Raw genomic sequence first — 18075 nt, 5'->3', positions numbered from 1 at the left:
TACTCTAGACTGTACAAATTCATCTCAAGTAAGTCTTGCTCTCTGCATTTTTATATGGTCGTTAATGCTGCTTTATTTTGTTTCTAGGACATGTGGTGAAGAGAGAGAGCTTGACAAGCCAGCAAAAGATTCTGCCTTTGAAAGCAAATGACACTACTGGAGTCTTTTTTAAAGTACAAATTACAGGGGATCGTTAAGTTTTGCATTTGAAATCTATAAACTGCTGAAAGTTTTAAATAATTTTATAAGCATAGTATTTTAAAGTTAAATTCTGTGGAATAAAAGCCCCTTTAATCTTGGTTTAAAAGTATTTAAACACTTTTGCCAATAGTTTTGTCCAGTATTAACAGGTAACACATTTCAAAAGATGAAAATTCCAGTTAGAAAACAAATGCTTACATGTTACAGGACTTAGAGTTGTAGTATATTTTTATTTGACTACTGTATGTTTGTCTAGCTAATAGCAGGAAAAAGTGTAAATACTTTTAACTGTCCAATTGCTTCATTTGTATAAAACCTACTCTCCTCCTATGATACTGACCTCTGTTTGTGCATAGTTTTTCAACTCCTGTTGGGATGTCTTTTCACTGTGTTTTGTAGGAGTTCGAAGCAGCGTTTTATAGCTGTTAAAATGTTAATGTACAAGTATACTTAATCACTTTTTTAAACAAGTTTAGTTCTGTTCTTGCAAAACTCATTGTGCCAATTTACTTCAATGTGACTCTATGGTATGCTTTTGGTATAATAAGTATACTAGAAAGAAATGTGTTTTCATGTCAACAACCTGTTGATGCACACTGCTCACTGTCTTCAACAATTTACGAAATTAAAGAATTTAAACTGATAAAAGAGAGACTGGTTCTTAATACTAACTTGTATAGACAAAAACATTCATAGGAACAGCAAGTGTCTGGTTTTAGTACTATTTCGATTTTATTGCCTTGGCATTCAAATGGGGATTTCTAATTTGAATTTTAACAGAAACACTGGTAAAGTATTTTAAGAAAAACTCCTGAAGGCATGAAAGGGAGTAAAAGAGGTACAAGCTCCTCTGAAAATTCTTTCTTGAAACACACACTTTGCCTAACATCAGAACTAGGAACAACTTGTATGCAACTGGAAAACAGTATTTGACAATAGGCCGGCCAGGTTAGAAACTAGAGTTTAATAGTCCTAAGAATCTTGTGAGGGGGTATCAGGGAAGGTGACTGTTCTACGTATACATATCACCCTGTATTGTGTCAGCTTCAAGGCAGCAACAGAAAAACATGATTACAGCCTGGTGGAGACAAGTGCTTCTGAAGCTTTAACTCACACCATTTAACAAGGAGGAGTTTTCAGTACTGCAGCCTGACCAAAACAGCATGGTATCAAATACAGAGAAGTGGAATTATTTCTTGTGTACATGCCTTGTAAATTGCTGCCATGACTTCAGTCAGCCCACCTGGGTTTTTGTTGTTCTTTTGTTCTTACCCAGAGTAGTACGGAGAAAAGGCATTTCCCATGTATAAAAGAAGGTATATAGCTTTTCCTCATTTCAGGTTCAACAACTTGGTACGATCTTTACTTTTGTTTGCAGTTCTGCTCTTCCAGTAGTGCCAAGCAGCAGGAACAGGAAAAAGGAACTTCGACACTCAATATGTCATGATCAGGTGAAGGTCAGTAACTTCAGCACTGCTTTCAAAATTCCCTGTTTTCCAGACTCTGTGTGTGACACTTATCCTGAGGATAATGCTTTTTTTCACTGAAATAGCGCACTACTATGAAGTAACTCCTCCTTACTCAGCCTCCTAATTCTGAAAAATTTTTTTCCCTAGCACTACCTTCTTGCTTTTTTTCCCCCCCCTTCCTAACAGACTAGAATAGCAACCTGCATAAGTTTTAGGATCATAGCCCTAGCCTCCCCGTCTCTTCACTTGCATGGTTTAAGTAACAACAAAGAAATCCTCCCTACAGTGACCAGAGGCACAGAAAAAAAGAATGATCTAGTTACTCCCTGCACAAGCAGTATTACATTTATTGTGTTCAGAACTGCCACTTGGTCATCTTTGCTAATTTGTGCTAGTTAGTATTTTTTTAATGTAATTGCCAGAATTCATAACAGTGAATGTTTTTCTCCCTGCTAAATACACCAGTCTTTCAGAGACCTTGTGTGAAACATGTGGTCACTGCATGTAAGCTGCTGCTAACGCCTGTTTGAAGTAGTGTGACCAACTTTTAACTGTCTGTTTACATAGTGGTACACCTAGATGATGTTAACCGCTTCTATAGGTTGTCCTTCAGCAGAACCCATTACGTTTATTTTTGCTCTCAAGAGTCTCTAAACTAGCTGTAATGTTAAGATGAGGCAGGATTATAGGTTTGGTAATGTGGGAAAGCCAACAGGAGAGTATTTACTTGAACATTCAACAACAGCATTGTTCACCAGCAGCTGAATTTGTGGAGCCTGTTTTGTTGCATTTGTACAGGAGACTTTTTAATATTAGAATATGCTGCATGCTTTCTAAAGACTTCTTCACTATATTGAGTACTTTTATAGATGCAAACATATTTTTTACCATTTCTTATTACTCCTCTATCATTTATGTCAATGAATAGAAGCACATGCATGTGCATCCATCTGTACTGATCTTAACAACATGATGTTTGCGTATTTACCACAATGGTTCTACTTCTGCTCTACCTGCCTGCCTGAAGTGGCAAGCAGCCGAATACCCTCTGTTCTCACTTCACAGCCCTGTTAGTCAATGGGAGAAGAGATGTGAAGAGTGCCTGGGGGAAGACCTCCACATTAAAGAAGCACGCTCATAAATGGCTTTTTGCACAAAACAGTGTGGCACTGTTACAGCAGCACTTTGTAGTAACACGCTGGCTGCCTTGGGAAATTAAAGTGTACCAAGCTACAAGCATTTAAAAAGGTTAATGATGAAATATTGAAGCCTATATTTACAAAGCAGAATCCACTCATATGATTACTGGAAGTTAAAACTGCATGGAAAGAGGTTTTAGTTTGCAGCAATAAAGTTAAGATTTTGAACACAGCAATCTCCCACGCAAAGGTAAAACCACACAAGTAGTTGCTAAATGCTAAAATTGCTTGCAAAGCTTTTCATGTGCATAATGAGTATGTACTTGTGTAATGAAATGGAAGGTGTTCATATACCAAAACTGAATAGCTTTCAGATCTTGAAGACAGTACCTCAAGTTAAACCTGGAAGACTGATAGCCATGGCAGCTGCTGGTATGAAACTATCCTCCGCAGATGGCCCTGTTGTTTAGCCTCCATAGATCCTGAGACCCCACGTGCATCCAGCTCTGGGGCCCCAACATAAGAAGGACATGGAGCTGTTGGAGTGAGTCCAGAGTAGGGCCACGAAGATGATCAGAGGGATGGAGCACCTCTCCTATGAAGACAGGCTGAGAGAGTTGGGGTTGTTCAGCCTGGAGAAGAGAAGGCTCTGGGGACACCTTATAGCAGCCTTCCTGTACCTGAAGGGCCTACAGGAAAGCGGGAGAGGGACTTTTTCAAGGCCATGGAGTGACAGGATGAGGGGGAATGGTTTTAAACTGAAAGAGGGTAGATTTAGATGAGATATTAGGAAGAAATTCTTCACTGTGAGGGTGGTGAGACACTGGAACAGGTTGCCCAGAGAAGTTGTGGCTGCCCCCTCCCTGGCAGTGTTCAAGGGCAGGATGGATGGGGCTTTGAGCAACCTGGTCTAGTGGAAAGGTGTCCCTGCCCGTGGCAGGGGGGTTGGAACTAGATGGTCTTTAAGGTCCCTTCCAACCCAAATCATTCTATGATCCCAAGTTTCGTCAGTCTCTAGCATTCCACAACAGACTGCTGTTAAGGGAAGAGACTAACACGGCCATACAGCTAGACCATCCAACCGCAGCATTCTAATTCTGCTTCCAAATAAATCATAGAACCATAGAATGTCCTGAGTTGGAAGGGACCCATAAGGATCATCGAGTCCAACTCCTGTCCCAGCCTAGGACAGCCCCAGAATTCATGTGTCTGAGGGCATTGTCCAAATGCTTCTTGAATGCTGTCAGGCTTGGCGCCATGACTGCTTCCCTGGGGAGCCTGTTCCACTGCTCCACCACCCTCTGGGTGAAGAACCTTTTCCTAATATTCAACCTAAACCTCCCCTGGCATATCTTCCTGCCATTCCCTTGAGTTCTGTCACTGGTCGCCAGGGTGAAGAGGTCAGTGCCTACCCCTCCACTTCCCCTTGTGAGGAAGTTACAGACCGCAATGAGGTCTCCCCTCAGTCTTCTCTTCTCCAGGCAGAACAGACCTAGTGACTTCAGACGCTCCTCGTACGGTTTCCCCTCTAAACCCTTCACCATCTTTGTGGCTCTCCTCTGGACACACTCTAGTATCTTCATACCCTTTTTATACTGTGGCGGCCAAAACTGCACACAGTACTCAAGGTGAGGCCGCACCAATGCACACTAGAGCGGGACAGTCACCTCCCTCGACCAGCTTGATGCACCCCAGGACACGGTTGGCCCTCTTGGCTGCCAGGGCACACTGTTGGCTCATGTTCAACTTGCCGTCGACCAGAACCCCCAGATCCCTTTCCGCGGGGCTGCTCTCATTCCCCAGTCTGTATGTACATCCAGGGTTGCCACATCCCAGGTGCAAAATCCGGCACTTTCCCTTGTTAAACTTCATGCAGCTGGTGATTGCCCACCTTTCTAATTTATCTAGGTCTCTCTCAGGGCCTATCTGCCCTCAGGAGTGTCAACAGCTCCTCACAATTTTGTGTCATCAGTAAACTTGTAGTCCTTCAAGTCCTGTGTCCAAATCATTAATGAAGATCACTGGCCCCAAGATGGATCCCTGAGGAACCCCACTAGCGACCAGTCACCAGCCCAATGTAACCCCATTTACTATAACTCTTTGAGCCCTACCTGTCAGCCAGTTGCTCACCCATTGCATTATGTGTTTATCCAGCTGTATGCTGGACATTTTGCCGAGGAGGATACTGGGTGAGACAGTATCAAAAGCTTTTTTTTTAAAGGTAGTTACTGTACACTGGAATTTGCGTATTTCTACATACAGTTAGGCACAAGATGTATTTTATTGCTTTAGGAAACTAAAACAACTTTCACTCTCAGAAGTGTTCCTGTAAAGATGTTAATTCAAAATAAACAGGAATTCTCATATAGGCATTTCTAAATTTTGACCATTCCTTTGTATCAAACCCCCTTTTACCAAAAAAAGGAGGTACTGTGTATTTGACAAGTATGCCAAATCCACCTTGTTTTCACACAAGTGTTGATGACGTAACACATGTCTGCCTTTCACAACTGTTTCAGAGATAATGGGTCAACCGTGCCACGACTTCAAAGGGTTAATGAGATGGATGCAGAGGTGAACCTCCTGACAGTGTGCTGCAAGTCACTGAGGTCATGCCCTATCCATTCAGCTGCTTGGGCTTTTACCATCTGAGTTTACTGCCCATTTACAAGCCAGAAGTAACCTCAATTCACAGCATCTCACTGACTGCACAAATGGTCATCCGACCTTCCAAGATGCCTCAGTGTCCATGAGCTGTGCCTCTTGAAAGACACAAATACTATTTCTGACAGCTAAGAACTGACTAGGCAGTCACACTGAAGTCTCCCAAGGAATAAGGCTGATACTTTTTGCAGAAAGGAAACAAACCGCAGTCAATGTACAAAATTTAAAGCGGAGTTAGTTTTGACAGTAGCATCCCTACTTCAAGAGTCAAGTTTACCACAGCTTAAAATAGTGTGCAGCCCTGTTGAGTTGCTCATCATTCAAGTGCACAGGGGGGGCTGTTGTGATAATGTTACAAGTGCTCAGCTAGCAATGGAAATTGACACTGTCTGTATAAATCAGATTTTGCTTTGGAACTTTACACCATGGAGGGGCCTCTCTTCCTCAACACAAGAAACAGCGTTCTGGGTTGCCATCTGGTCAGCAAGGCAAAAACTTTAATTAAGGAGAGAATCTCCAAGACCTTTTGGAAGTTTGAAATAAGTTACAAAGGCTCATACTGCCAAATCACTATGCGTTTAAAAAAGATCAAAGTAAAAAGCCAAGCACAGATTCAGGTCAATCCTTTCTTAGATTCAACTACAGTTTTTAATACTCTAGCCTTTTTGCTTCCTCTGCTAATTACAGACACAAGTCTTCACATATCAGCAGGCATGGCCCTTAAATTTTCATTTAAATATAACTCAAATAATCTCAAAGTTCCACACCCTTATATCCAGTTTATTATAACAGGTATTTATAAGAAAAAAATGCCGATTGTCTTGCTTTAAAAAAAAAAAAAAAAAAGAAAAGAAAAAGAAACGGATATAAATACCAAACACACAGACAAGGGATTATTAAAAAAATTATTTTCTCATTTTTCATCATGAGGTAATAAACCTACTTGGAAGTTTTGATCACTGAAACACTAACAGCATTTAACAAGTAGCCAGAACACAAATATCCAGCTGGTGTCATAGAAATTTAATTACAAATGGGCAGCTGGGTGCAATGCTGAATTTCACTCAAAAGGACTCATTCAGAAAGACACATTAAATGAAGACCAGACCCAGCCGTCCTTGTGACAGCTCCTGGGAACTAACGTATCTTTAAAGACTATGATTTAGTGTAACCTTTTTGTACCATTTGTCATTTAAGTTGAATTTTTCTATATGAAATAGGACCAGAACACACAAACTGCAGCTTCTAGTATGAGTGCTTCTCTGTTCTGTAGTTGAGCACAGGATGCACTCAACTCCCACACCCAGACTGTGGCCAGCTTCTCTTGGCCTTATTGGAAGTAAGGGACTGGCCCAAGCAAAATTTCTTAATCTGCAGGGACAGCGATTTTGAAATATATTTGATCACAACTTTTTACTGGAAAAAAAGTAAACGGGTTGGGTGAAAGATAGCATACTGAGGCAGAAGTAGTTTAATGAAAGAATAAATTCATATTTTGGCCACTCCCTTCTCCCTGCTGCTAAAGAAAGAAAAAAAAAAAAACCAACACAAAAAGTCTGCTGACTGTTGCCTTAGAACTCAACATACAAAGCCATGAAACAAGCAAATGCTATCTTTAGAAATTATGTCAGCTGTCTACACGATCTCAGTTCCAATACTGAAGAGGACTGGGAAGCCCGTACATTACCAGGAGACAGGTGAAAGGAGGACATTGGGGAAAGATGAAGAGTAGCAACTTATGAGGCAAATACTAAAGTTGCAACCAGAGCTGTCTGTACTGTGCAGGATCTTTAAAGCAGCTGCTACAGCACCACAAAGCAATCCAGCCCTCGCAGTTTAACCCATGACAGTTGTGGTGGGCAGGGCACTGCCTCTTTTGCAGATTCCTGAAGGGTGACAGAACTATCACTGCCTGCTGTTACAAGTGCTTGGTTCACTACTGTGTTTTCAAAATACACAGGCCAACAGCTGGCTGACTTACAAGACCAAAAAAAAAATCACCTTTTTGTCAAAAAAAGGCACAGATTTATATTCACATGACCTAAGACACCACCAGAAAGCTGTTGGGAAACGGTAAATGATGATTGGAATCCTGCAAATGCTCAAGACACTTTTGTTTCAAGACATCTAAGAGAATCAAGTAAGCACTTGCAGGATCTGCAGCCACAGGACCTGAATAGAATTCAATCTGTCAAATACATTTCTGTATACAGGTTATCAGAGTCAGCTGTCTTTTACACCAACCAGAACTATTTTTTTTCAAGAAATAGCTGCAGCTTTCAAAAGAAAAGCAGTTAGCGCTACTAGCTTTCCTAAACAGCAAAGATCTCCACTAAAATCCCTGAATTGCAGATGACTTTAAAAACCAAGGCACTGAGTATATTCTGTCTCAGCAAGCACGGTTTCAACTTAACATCAGACTAGCAAGTACAAATTGGTCACGTTTTAATAAAAAACAATACTTACAGTAACAGAATGATACTAAAAAAAAAGAAGTGCACAATGAACGCTACTTTATCAACAGTTAAACCTGCATGCACTGTAAACAGTTAACAAAGTTATTTGAAAGGCAGGCTGCAATTTAGTAATATGTGAAATGTAGTTTACTCTTCACAGAATCAGTGCTCAGAGTCAGAACACACGGACAGCAGTAGCTTGCACATGCAAGCACTCCCATGTTTGCAGGAAAGACCTTAGAAGTTAACAAGCACTCTGAACTTCTCTGTCAGAAAGCATTTTCCTCTCCACAAATTCAGTGCTATCCACCCTTGTTCAGAGATGACAACTGCCAGAGTTTTCAAGGTAAGATGGCCCAAAGACCACGTTCTTATCCTTTGAGGTTAACAGAGCTTTGGGTGCACAGAACTTCTCAAATTCACGGCTGCTTTTGCAAGGTATTCTCTCTTTAAACGACCGTATTTTTAGAATCCATAGTCTCCAAACTACTGTATTGTTGTCAAAAGTGTATTAAAAAATTTAACTGATTACAATAAAATGGATGTCTGAGCATATTTTTCCATCCTAACTTATCTTTTAAAATCATACTTACTGAGAAAAGTACACCAGAAAGACTTCAAGTGCAAAGGGCTCGATCCACCTCAGGGGAGAGGATTAAAAGCCTAACCCAAAACCCAGCAGCATGTTCAAAACTCAAGCCATTTGGTGGTTTTAACAGCCAGAGATTCACCAATGTAGTTCATTGAATTCATGCTGGCTCATGGCAGTTTCAGTTGAAAATCCCAGGATCGACATAAGGATATGCAAGAAACTCCCCCAGTTTATTGCCTTCCACATCATAATGGAGCATCCGAAAACAAACATCACAGAAGAAACAAGGATCCTCTGGTGCCAGACTGTCTTTGTTGGTTACCCACCTGCAGGTTACAACAGACAAGCGTTTTCCATGTGAGTCCAACACATTTGTGACAAACATCTCAACATTTTACTCAAGAGTCAGGCATGGCAGCACCAAACATCAGTAATAATGTTATACTGACCAGGTACTACGTATATGGCATATCTCCCACCCCAGGCATACAGCTCTTTTCCATATTCTACACCTATTCAGCGTCAATCCCAGCTGCTATCTTACACTGCTATAGCAGCAGCTCCCGAGGAACTCCTCAAACCTGTGTAGCTGGTACAGTGCATAACCAAAAAAAAAATCGACAGGGATCTTCTGTCCACCCTACGGCCATTTAAGTCATAAAAGAGAAATCCTTTTTCCTTTAAGGTAAGAAACTGTGATACAGAGCAGACATGTGACTGACCCAAACCACTCTGAGTAATATCCAAATCCATTTACAAGTGCAAAAGAAGGGCCTGGATGATGCAGACAAGACAAGGAGAGGATTGTTGCACACTCCAGCAAGCAGTGAAGTTACCATGAACACAGCTGCCTGTACAAGGAAGACCTGTCGTGTCACTGAGCAATTATTTATGGTAGCACTCAGAGGCCATGACAGCTCAAGGCCTCTAGCGATTAAAGATGCTACCTGCACAGATTAGAACATACAGGACAGCCAGCCAAAGCAGCTCTGCTATCCATGGTTTAGCATCTCCCCACTTAGTGCTTAATCCTGATTTTAATTTAATGCATTTACATCACCTCTGGTCATGCCCTCCCCATCCCATCTTTCCCCCATATTGACCCTTTGGCTCTACCTCCCCTTATGGCCAAACGCCTCACAGATTATAGCCACTCGTGAAGGCATTCCAGAGGCTCCACTAGGAACACTACGATGGGCTCCCATCACGAGGGGAATTGGCTCTTTGCCTGATTCCGCGGAAGTCTAAGGCCAAACAAACAAGATAACAAGGACACAGCTGCTGTGTCAAACTGAAGCTGAGTGTAAGCTGCTCTAGGGGAAAAAAAGGGCAGTGGGTATTTTGTAAATAAATCGTTCAGACCTATAAAATCAGGGAGCCCAGCCTAGTCTGTAGAATTCCTTTGGAGAAATTTCTACTGTGTCTATTGAAAGGCTTTCTCATGTCTAAGTAAACAGCACTAAAAAGTATAAAGAGCACACATTCTCCTCTCTTAACTGCAGAAAATCTGTGCATCACAAAAAGTTCTTTCAAGTACAGCTGCACAGCACAATTTTCAGGAAGAGGTTAGGAGTTTACCTGTGGAGAAAGCTATACATCTTTTAAAAATCTCCAGATTTTACTGTATTAAAGTTGGACGGATCCATACTTCCTTCTGCTTAGATGCTGGATTTTATGAAAGCTCTGTACGACTTCTGGCAAATGAATTTGAATCACATGTCTTGTCACAGGGGAAAAATGCAGCATTTTTCTCCAAAAGTAAGATTTTTCAAAAGTAACTGATTGAGAGCCGAGCTCTATGTATGCAAAAGAACCTGAGCCAAATAATTAACCTCTTCATCGTTTCAGTTCTTTTGATCATCCTGAATCATCATCTCCAAATGAATGCTACCTGCAGGAGGCCTTTTCCTGGGTAGGGAGAGGACAACTGCCTGAACAGTAAGATCTCAGAATACTTGCATGAAGATTATTCACGCACCTGATCAAATACGTACAGAGCTTTGATTTTTTTTTAAGTTAGTAGCAGCACCTAGAAAGACTTATTTAAGAAGACAACTTAAAGGGATCGAGAATGTAGCATACCTGGCTGTATACATTTTGCACACAAAGCATTTTCTGGTACATAACCAGTGTTTCTTGATTAGCAAGGGATAGAGGTTCCTGTCCAGGCAGTCATCATGATGAATGAGCCTTGAGGGAAATAAATGTATGCATAAAATACAATAAATACTCACCCATACTAGAATTCATCTGAACATAAGCATGGACACTGAAGATAAATTTAAATTCCTGTGTAAACTATGACTAGACTTCTGCTTAGCATTTCTTAACACAGATGAAGACCTAGAGATAGATCGCTAGTTGTACCATTTGTGGATTTTATGGTCAGGAGTAAATTCAATTTGTGTAGTAACTCAGAAGTCTTCAGACCATCTACTTTAGACAGTCTTTTCAAAGCTTTTATTTCCTACACATACTAACAGGCAAAAACATCACCAGCTGAACCTTTAGAGGCACATAATCCTGATATCATCTACTTGCAACATCTATGCCCTTCTTTGGGTTGTATTCCTCTTGGAAGGCACCATTTATTAACAATGCTTAGGTACATCAGGCTTCTGGCAACCGACAATGATCTGTCACCCACTTCAGACAATCAAAGGACTGCTCTCTCCACCCCTTACACACTGAACAGAGTACACACAATACTATTGATGTGGTTGCCACCTCACACCCACTATCACCTCCTCCTTCTTGCCCTTTCCTATCCATGTCAGCCCACTATTTCCATGCCTCTGTTCTCTTTTTAGTTCCTCCCCCTTGGCACCAAGTCTGAACTAACAAGTCCAGCTGACTCCCATTAGAACCATTAACACCATTCTGCTCCCTGGTGCTCCAGATTCAGTATGTAAATCTGCCACACATGGGCTTCACATAGAAAGAGCTTTTCACTGTGGGTGCTATTCCTCCCATACCACAGTTATGCCATGCTAGTTAGAAAGCAGCCTTTTTATGCAAATTATTAAAAAAAAAAATGCAAGGGAGATTACTTTCTTCCTGGCTGAGGTAGTCACATGTATGTGGAATAAAATCTTTAAAAAGCCCTGCAGAAAGCAACGGAATAATCTTAAAGTTAGTCTAACAAATATTCAGCATTTAACGTCTGAAGTTTGTCCACAGAAGGCCTGCTTTCAACTGCCTAAGGACTCCCAAAGAGCAGTAACTTACCTTATACCTGTGATGATAATGATGTGCTCACAGTTCCCTTGGTGGCAAAAAAGGTATGGAAAGCCAATTTTGAGTGACAAGTCATTAAATGTGTAGTCCTCCATTTTCACAGACTGAAGATTTCCATAGCCTCTGTCATGTGATTCTGACCACTCAATAATAGTTCTGAAAACAGAAAGGTCATCAGCGTAGCAATGCTATAAACTATGAATGCACAGAAAATGAAGGCCTTGGGGAACACGCAAAACTCTTCACTGAGACACAGTTTAAAAGATGGAACTCAAAACAGCTCACAACATTTTGTACTAATTTAAGGTAATTTCACAGCAATACCACAACCTCACAGAACTGTGCACTGTTCTTGCAGAACACCTGCCTTTAAATCCCCACCAGCCAGCTTCCCCAGGAGTTCTAGTCAGAGTATACTCTCCTGATGGCACCCATTCAGGTCAAGTTGTTTGCAGCACGACACTTCTCCAGCATTCCAATAATTCAACTTACCAGCAGGTCATTTTTGCTCCCTTGGTCAATGACTTTGTTCTAAAGTGTTATAAAGCTTTTTTTGGTTTTGCCAAGGAGAAACACAAAGCTGACAACTGCATTCCCAAAACATAGCACTGGAAGGGCACTGGCCACTGCTGCAATTATTCCTTGGCTTTTCAGTACACTCCTATGTACAAGTCATTTCACTTCTAGTATCTACGTATTTATCAAAAGCCCTTCCATGAAGATCATTGTTGCTCACAGACAGAAAGAGAAGGAGCAAAATAATTAATTTCTCTAAAGTCACACACTATGTCTGGCATAACAAGAACAGAGGCCAATCTCACAGCTCTTCCATGCCATCCATTTTAACATCTCGATCTCCTAAATCTCACTGGTGTGTCAGCAAGCCCGTACTTCCTTAAAATAAACTACTATGTAGAGTTTAAATGGGTATGACTTGTGCTTAACCAGTATGAGCTATAGTTCCAAAGAAGAGACACCTAAGACTCTTGGCAATGTCATCTCAGATTTCTTTTCCCAACTGTCACACAGCCCCCTTGCTGACTTCACCATGAAGGCATTCAGCATATTTTCAAGACTGAACAGAACAACTGACTTCCCACACAGCTGAACTTGTCGTCTTTCTGACCCATCTTCTACCTCACAGGCAAGTCTTTTGGTGGTCATAAAAACTAGGGAGAGCACTTAAAAAGCCAGTACAGACTGGCACCTGGCACCTTCCACAGCAATCCCACCCCAACAGAGGATTTGCAGGGAAAAAAATGCGTTCATCCCCTTTTCACAAGGAGAGTGGAAGGAATAAGTAGAGCAAGTAAAGTTAAACTTCTATGTAAAAATCAATTCAACATGAAAAGATAGTAAGAAAAGTCCATTCTAGCTTCATAGACTAGGCATTCCAGTCTTAAAAACACCAAAAATTATAAACAAAATGGAATAAATTTCCTGTCCCTTAAGGTTTTCCTTAGTCAACATCTACAAATACTGTACCTGCTCAGATCTCTGCACTCTGTGTATCTTTTATCATTATAAAAGATGCCTTCAAAGTAAAAGAAAGCAGATTTGTAGAGATCCTGAGAGAGAAAAAGAGATAAGTCTGCATTAGTGTTATGAGAGATTAAACACCTTAAACAAGAACATATCAAAAACCAAGCACTTCAGGTATCTAAATTATATTAAGACACCTCATTCTACAGGTTTGTAAGAAAAGCTTTGCACTGGTTTTACATGCTGATGTGACAACAAGGCTTATACGACTGCCGGCTATGCAGTAGCTCTGCTAATATTCTCAAGCCATTACAGGTTATTTTAGTGCTCTTCTCTTATTATTATCCCCATCATAGCAGTTACAGGTTTCTACAAAAACACAAAACAAGAACACAAGCATCATTGCACAAATTGCACAAACTAAGTAACTGCACAGCATTGACTTAAAAAAGACTAATATTTTAAAAAATTAGCAAGATGTAGTGGGTTGACCTTGGCTGGCTGCCAGTCCCTCCACCCAGTTGTTCTCTCACTGACACCCCTCAACAGGACAGGGGGAAGAAAATAAAGATGGGCAAGTTTGTGGGTTGAGATAAATGTAGTTTAATGAGAAAAGCAAAAGCCGTGCACAGAAGCAAAGCAAAAAGAGGAGATTTATGCTCTACTTTCCATCAGTGATGGGAATGTCCAGCCACTTCCTGGGCAGCAGGGCCTCAGCACACATTGTTGCTGCTTTGGAAGACAAATGCCTTAACCATGAATGGCCCCCCTCCTCCTCTCCTCCGGCTGTTACTGCTGAGCACAACACTGCCTGGCATGGGATATTCCTTTGGCTAGTTTGGGTCAGCTGTCCCAGCTGCGTGCCCTCCCAGCCTCTGGCCCACCCCCAGCCCACTGGCCTTGGGGGGTCCTGGAGAGACAGCCTTGAGGCTGTGCAAGCACTGCTCAGCAATAGCCAAAACACTGGTGTGTGTTATCGACCCTGCCTAGCCAAAATTGCAAAGCACCGCACTACATGAGCTGCTGTGAGGAAAGTTAATTCCATCCCAGCCAGACCCAGTATACCTGATCAGGACAGACCACACCACAAAATACTTTTTGCTGGAATGACAGAGAATTATTGCAGTCCTGTCCCCTATACATGTGCACACACACACACACACACCAGCCATGTGGCAACAGTCCCTGGTCACATCTATATAAACAGCACAGGCATGCAATTTTGGAAGGTCCAATCACCTCACTTCTGGGGGCTCAGAAGAAAATCTAGCATCCTTCAAAATTCCCCCTTAATTACAAAATTTGTCACATACAGACAGGCCATCTGTACCAGTCTTCTCTATCAAAGGTAATTAACAATTGATGGCACTTATACCAGCAATGCAAGACTCATCAGATTCCAAATTATCTGAAGAAACTGAGCTAACCCATGAGCCTCCATTACACATGTAATAAAATCTGCAGCGGGACTACAGAACTGTTCAGGTAAAATCATATCCATCCATAAAAAAACAGACTCCAGCTGCATGCATCTCCTTGAGAAGGAACAAAATAAATAAGAACATGAAAACACCTTGTTGAAATAGCACAATCAATCAAGTCTTTCTGTTTATCTATCCAGACTGCTTGCACAACAACATTCACAGAGCTGTTGTCTCCCAAAGCTAAAAATTAGAGACATATCATATTTTTACAAATTGAAGGATGAGAGGCTGGAGAGAAGAACCAAGAAAAGAGATATGGGGGTTTGGGTTGATGGCAAGTTGAATATGAGTCAACAGTGTGCCCTGGCAGCCAAAAGGGCCAACCATGTCCTTGGGTGCATCAAGCACAGCACAGCCAGTCAGTCGAGGGAGGCGATTGTCCCACTCTTCGCTGGTGTGCCCCACCTCCAGCACTGTGTGCAGTTTTGGGCACCTCACTGTAAGCAGGACATCAAACTCTTAGAGTGTGTGCAGAGGGCGACCAAGATGGTGAAAGGCCTTGAGGGCAAGACGTACAAGGAGTGGCTAAGGTCACTTAGTTTGTTCAGCTTGGAGAGAAGAAGCCTGAGGGGCAATCCCATCGCAGTCTATACCTTCCTCAAGGTGGGCAGCGGAGGGGGAGGTGCTGATCTCCTCTCTCTGGTGACCAGCAACAGGACACGAGGAAATGGAATGAAGCTGCGTCAGGGGAAGTTCAGATTGGACATTAGGAAAAGGTTCTTCACTGAGAGGGTGGTTGGTCACTGGAACAGCTTCCTCAGGGAAGTGGTCACAGCACCAAGCCTATCAGAGTTCAAGGAGCATCTGGATGATGCTCTTAGTCATATGGTTTAATTTTAGGTAGTCCTGTGAGGAGCAGGGAGTTGCATTCAATGATCCTTATGGGTCCCTTCCAACTCAAGGTATTCTGTGATTCTATGCAAAATATTGTGTGTGGTTTTGCAACTTAGAAACAGCTATACAGTAGGAGAAAGAAATGGAACAGATTGACATGATATATATATATAGCCAAAATTAAGAGGGGAAAAAACATACAAACTTTTTATTTAGATACAAATGTTATTTAACATCTAAGAAAGGAGTAGTTGTTTAATTAAGTCATACATCTGTTTCCCATAATTTCCATCTCTGTTGTTGCTGTCAGAACAGCCCTTATATAAACAAGTAACTCAAGCAGAGAGAAGACGACCAGGAAAGGTTGTGCTTTTTTATCCGTATGACTTTTTTACCTTTAAATTGTGCTCTTCCAAGTTCTTTCTGGCATATGAGAGGGTGCTGGTTTGGTTTCTGCTATAACTCCTTAAAGACTGAGGCCAGATAGCAGTGAATATTATCAAACTGATCACAACACATGATATGATCAGTTTGAAGCAGCAGCAACATGAACATTCACAGCTACTGCGGCGAAGTAACACCTCCGCGACATTCCTCAGAACAAGCAAGCATAGATTGTGAAAACCAGTCAGCGCCTGAGCTCCATCCAGCCCGCATCAACATCGGAAAGCAGTCCACGACAGTTTGATAATGTACAGGGCTTAAGAGACAGTTACAAGAAGTGGGAGATAGCCTTCTGCAGTGGACCTTGAAGCAGGGAGATGCCTCAGATCAAAAACCCACAGCAAGCTGGGAACCATATTGTTCAGGTACTTTATTGCAGAAGAAAAAAAACAGAAAAAAAAAAAATCACCTTTGTTGCAAGAGCAATACAGCTAGCACGCAAGTCTGTCCTAGGCTGGGGAAAACAGGTCAGCTACTTTACACAGCATTCATTACTGGAAGTGAGGAGTGGTTGAAGGACATAGACTAAACCCTCTCAAACCACTTCGGAGTGGAACACTTCCATGCTGACTGCTGCTCAGGGGAGCCATTGTGCATATGCTGTATATGGAACCGTCCACAGCTACAACACATACAAGTGATGATAAGACAACACTGTATACACACACAGCTGACGTGTAAGTTACAGCATACAATTTTTTCCATATTTTCAATTGCACTTTGAAGAAAAACAGTGCTTCATGATCTTCCAGAAAAAAAACCTTATCTGCAATTATACACTGGCATTCAGGTATTGCACAAAGCCTATTTAAATCCTGTATTTTCTTCAAGTATATAGAAAACTGCAAGAAATCCTTCATTCATGGGCCTTAGGAGTGTTTTGATAAAGTATCTTTCCAATAGTTTTATCACAGTGAAGTGGTCCTATCCTTTACAATTCTAATTACACTGTGTGCCAGCTCTCAGAGAAGTAAAAGTTATATTTATTCATCAACAGATGCGTGTTCAGGCAGGTCAAACAGATAATGACTTGGGAAGGCTGACTTTAAGGAGCTTGGTTCCTTTCCATGGTGGATTAACATGGTGACTGGCTCACTCCATTTCTATAACTTGGTGTTTGGACTAAGACAGAAGCAATTCTCCCGTCAGTGATTTTTACTTTCAGCTAAGTTTCTTTGAAGTAACTGCACTTTCTGAAACTAACTGCGTGTTTTGCAGACAGTGTCTCCTTCTAGGACTGATAACACGTGAAGTTTATAGTTATCACTGAGGCACCGGTAGGGATGTTATGCAGAAAGGCTCTTGCTGTACTTGTTCTTAGAGAAACCAAGGTCACTGCTGAATTCCTCATTAATTACAAGTGAAGAGCCGAAGGGGGGGTCACACCTGCAGGGAGGAGTGGACAGGACAGGTGATCCAAAATTGACCAACAAAGTATTCCATCCCATACATGTCATTCTCAGTATAAAGCTGAGGGATCACAAGGGTCTCGGTCTCTTCTTCTATGGCCAGCGTCCGAAGAGGACTCTTTTTCTTGTGCCCTGGATCCCAATCCATGCGTTCCTGAATCCAGTTCTTGCCTGTGGCTGAGCCCAGTCTGGGCCTTCCTGGAGCCTGCCGTGCAGCGCCATTGGTGACATTGACCATCATCGGGGGAGCTCAGTCTTGGGTTTGTATATATTTAATTATTTTCATTATTATTATTATTATTGTACTCTTTTTCATTGTTATAGTTTATTCAAACCATTTTAACTTTCCAAGTCATAACTCTCTCTCCCTTTTCTCTTTTCTTTCCCCTTCTGTCAGGGGGGGAAGGTGTTCCTTCCAGAGAGAGTCTGCCATCAATTTAATAGCCAGCCCAGCTTTAATCTCTGACAGATGTATTGGCACCCAACATGGAGCTAGGCTTGAGAGGGCTCTGACAGGTTGCCCTGATAAGTTTGAATCCCAGCTCCAGAGGGAAGAGACCCGGATAGCTTAGTTGAGAGTATTAGATTTCTTCCTTTGAGGGGCTGAAAATTAAAACAGACAGCTCACATCATGTAGTTTTTGAGCAAAGTGTTATCTCATGTT

General features: G+C 41.7%; 2 protein-coding genes across 4 annotated transcripts in view; one reads left to right on the top strand and one right to left on the bottom strand.

The window, feature by feature from the left end:
• PSIP1 (PC4 and SRSF1 interacting protein 1) overlaps positions 1 to 316 on the top strand; it is a 39212-nt gene extending 38896 nt beyond the window's left edge. For both annotated transcript variants that reach the window (XM_068423759.1, XM_068423758.1), the window contains exon 17: positions 88 to 316. In XM_068423759.1, coding sequence (XP_068279860.1) covers positions 88 to 151 — 64 coding nt within the window. In that variant the 3' untranslated portion in view covers positions 152 to 316. The remainder of the gene's footprint in view (positions 1 to 87) is intronic.
• A 593-nt stretch (positions 317 to 909) lies between these two features.
• The window catches only part of SNAPC3 (small nuclear RNA activating complex polypeptide 3), a 34895-nt gene continuing 17729 nt past the window's right edge, over positions 910 to 18075 (bottom strand). For both annotated transcript variants that reach the window (XM_068422269.1, XM_068422270.1), the window contains exons 6-9: positions 13244 to 13326; positions 11750 to 11914; positions 10604 to 10711; positions 910 to 8847 (exon numbers count right to left, since the gene is read on the bottom strand). In XM_068422269.1, the coding sequence (XP_068278370.1) occupies positions 8700 to 8847; positions 10604 to 10711; positions 11750 to 11914; positions 13244 to 13326 (504 nt within the window). In that variant the 3' untranslated portion in view covers positions 910 to 8699. The remainder of the gene's footprint in view (positions 8848 to 10603; positions 10712 to 11749; positions 11915 to 13243; positions 13327 to 18075) is intronic.

This window comes from Nyctibius grandis, chromosome Z, assembly GCF_013368605.1.
Source record: "Nyctibius grandis isolate bNycGra1 chromosome Z, bNycGra1.pri, whole genome shotgun sequence".
NCBI lineage: Eukaryota > Metazoa > Chordata > Aves > Nyctibiiformes > Nyctibiidae > Nyctibius > Nyctibius grandis.
Note: the sequence above shows the minus strand (reverse complement) of the source record. Positions and strands in the feature narration are given on the sequence as shown.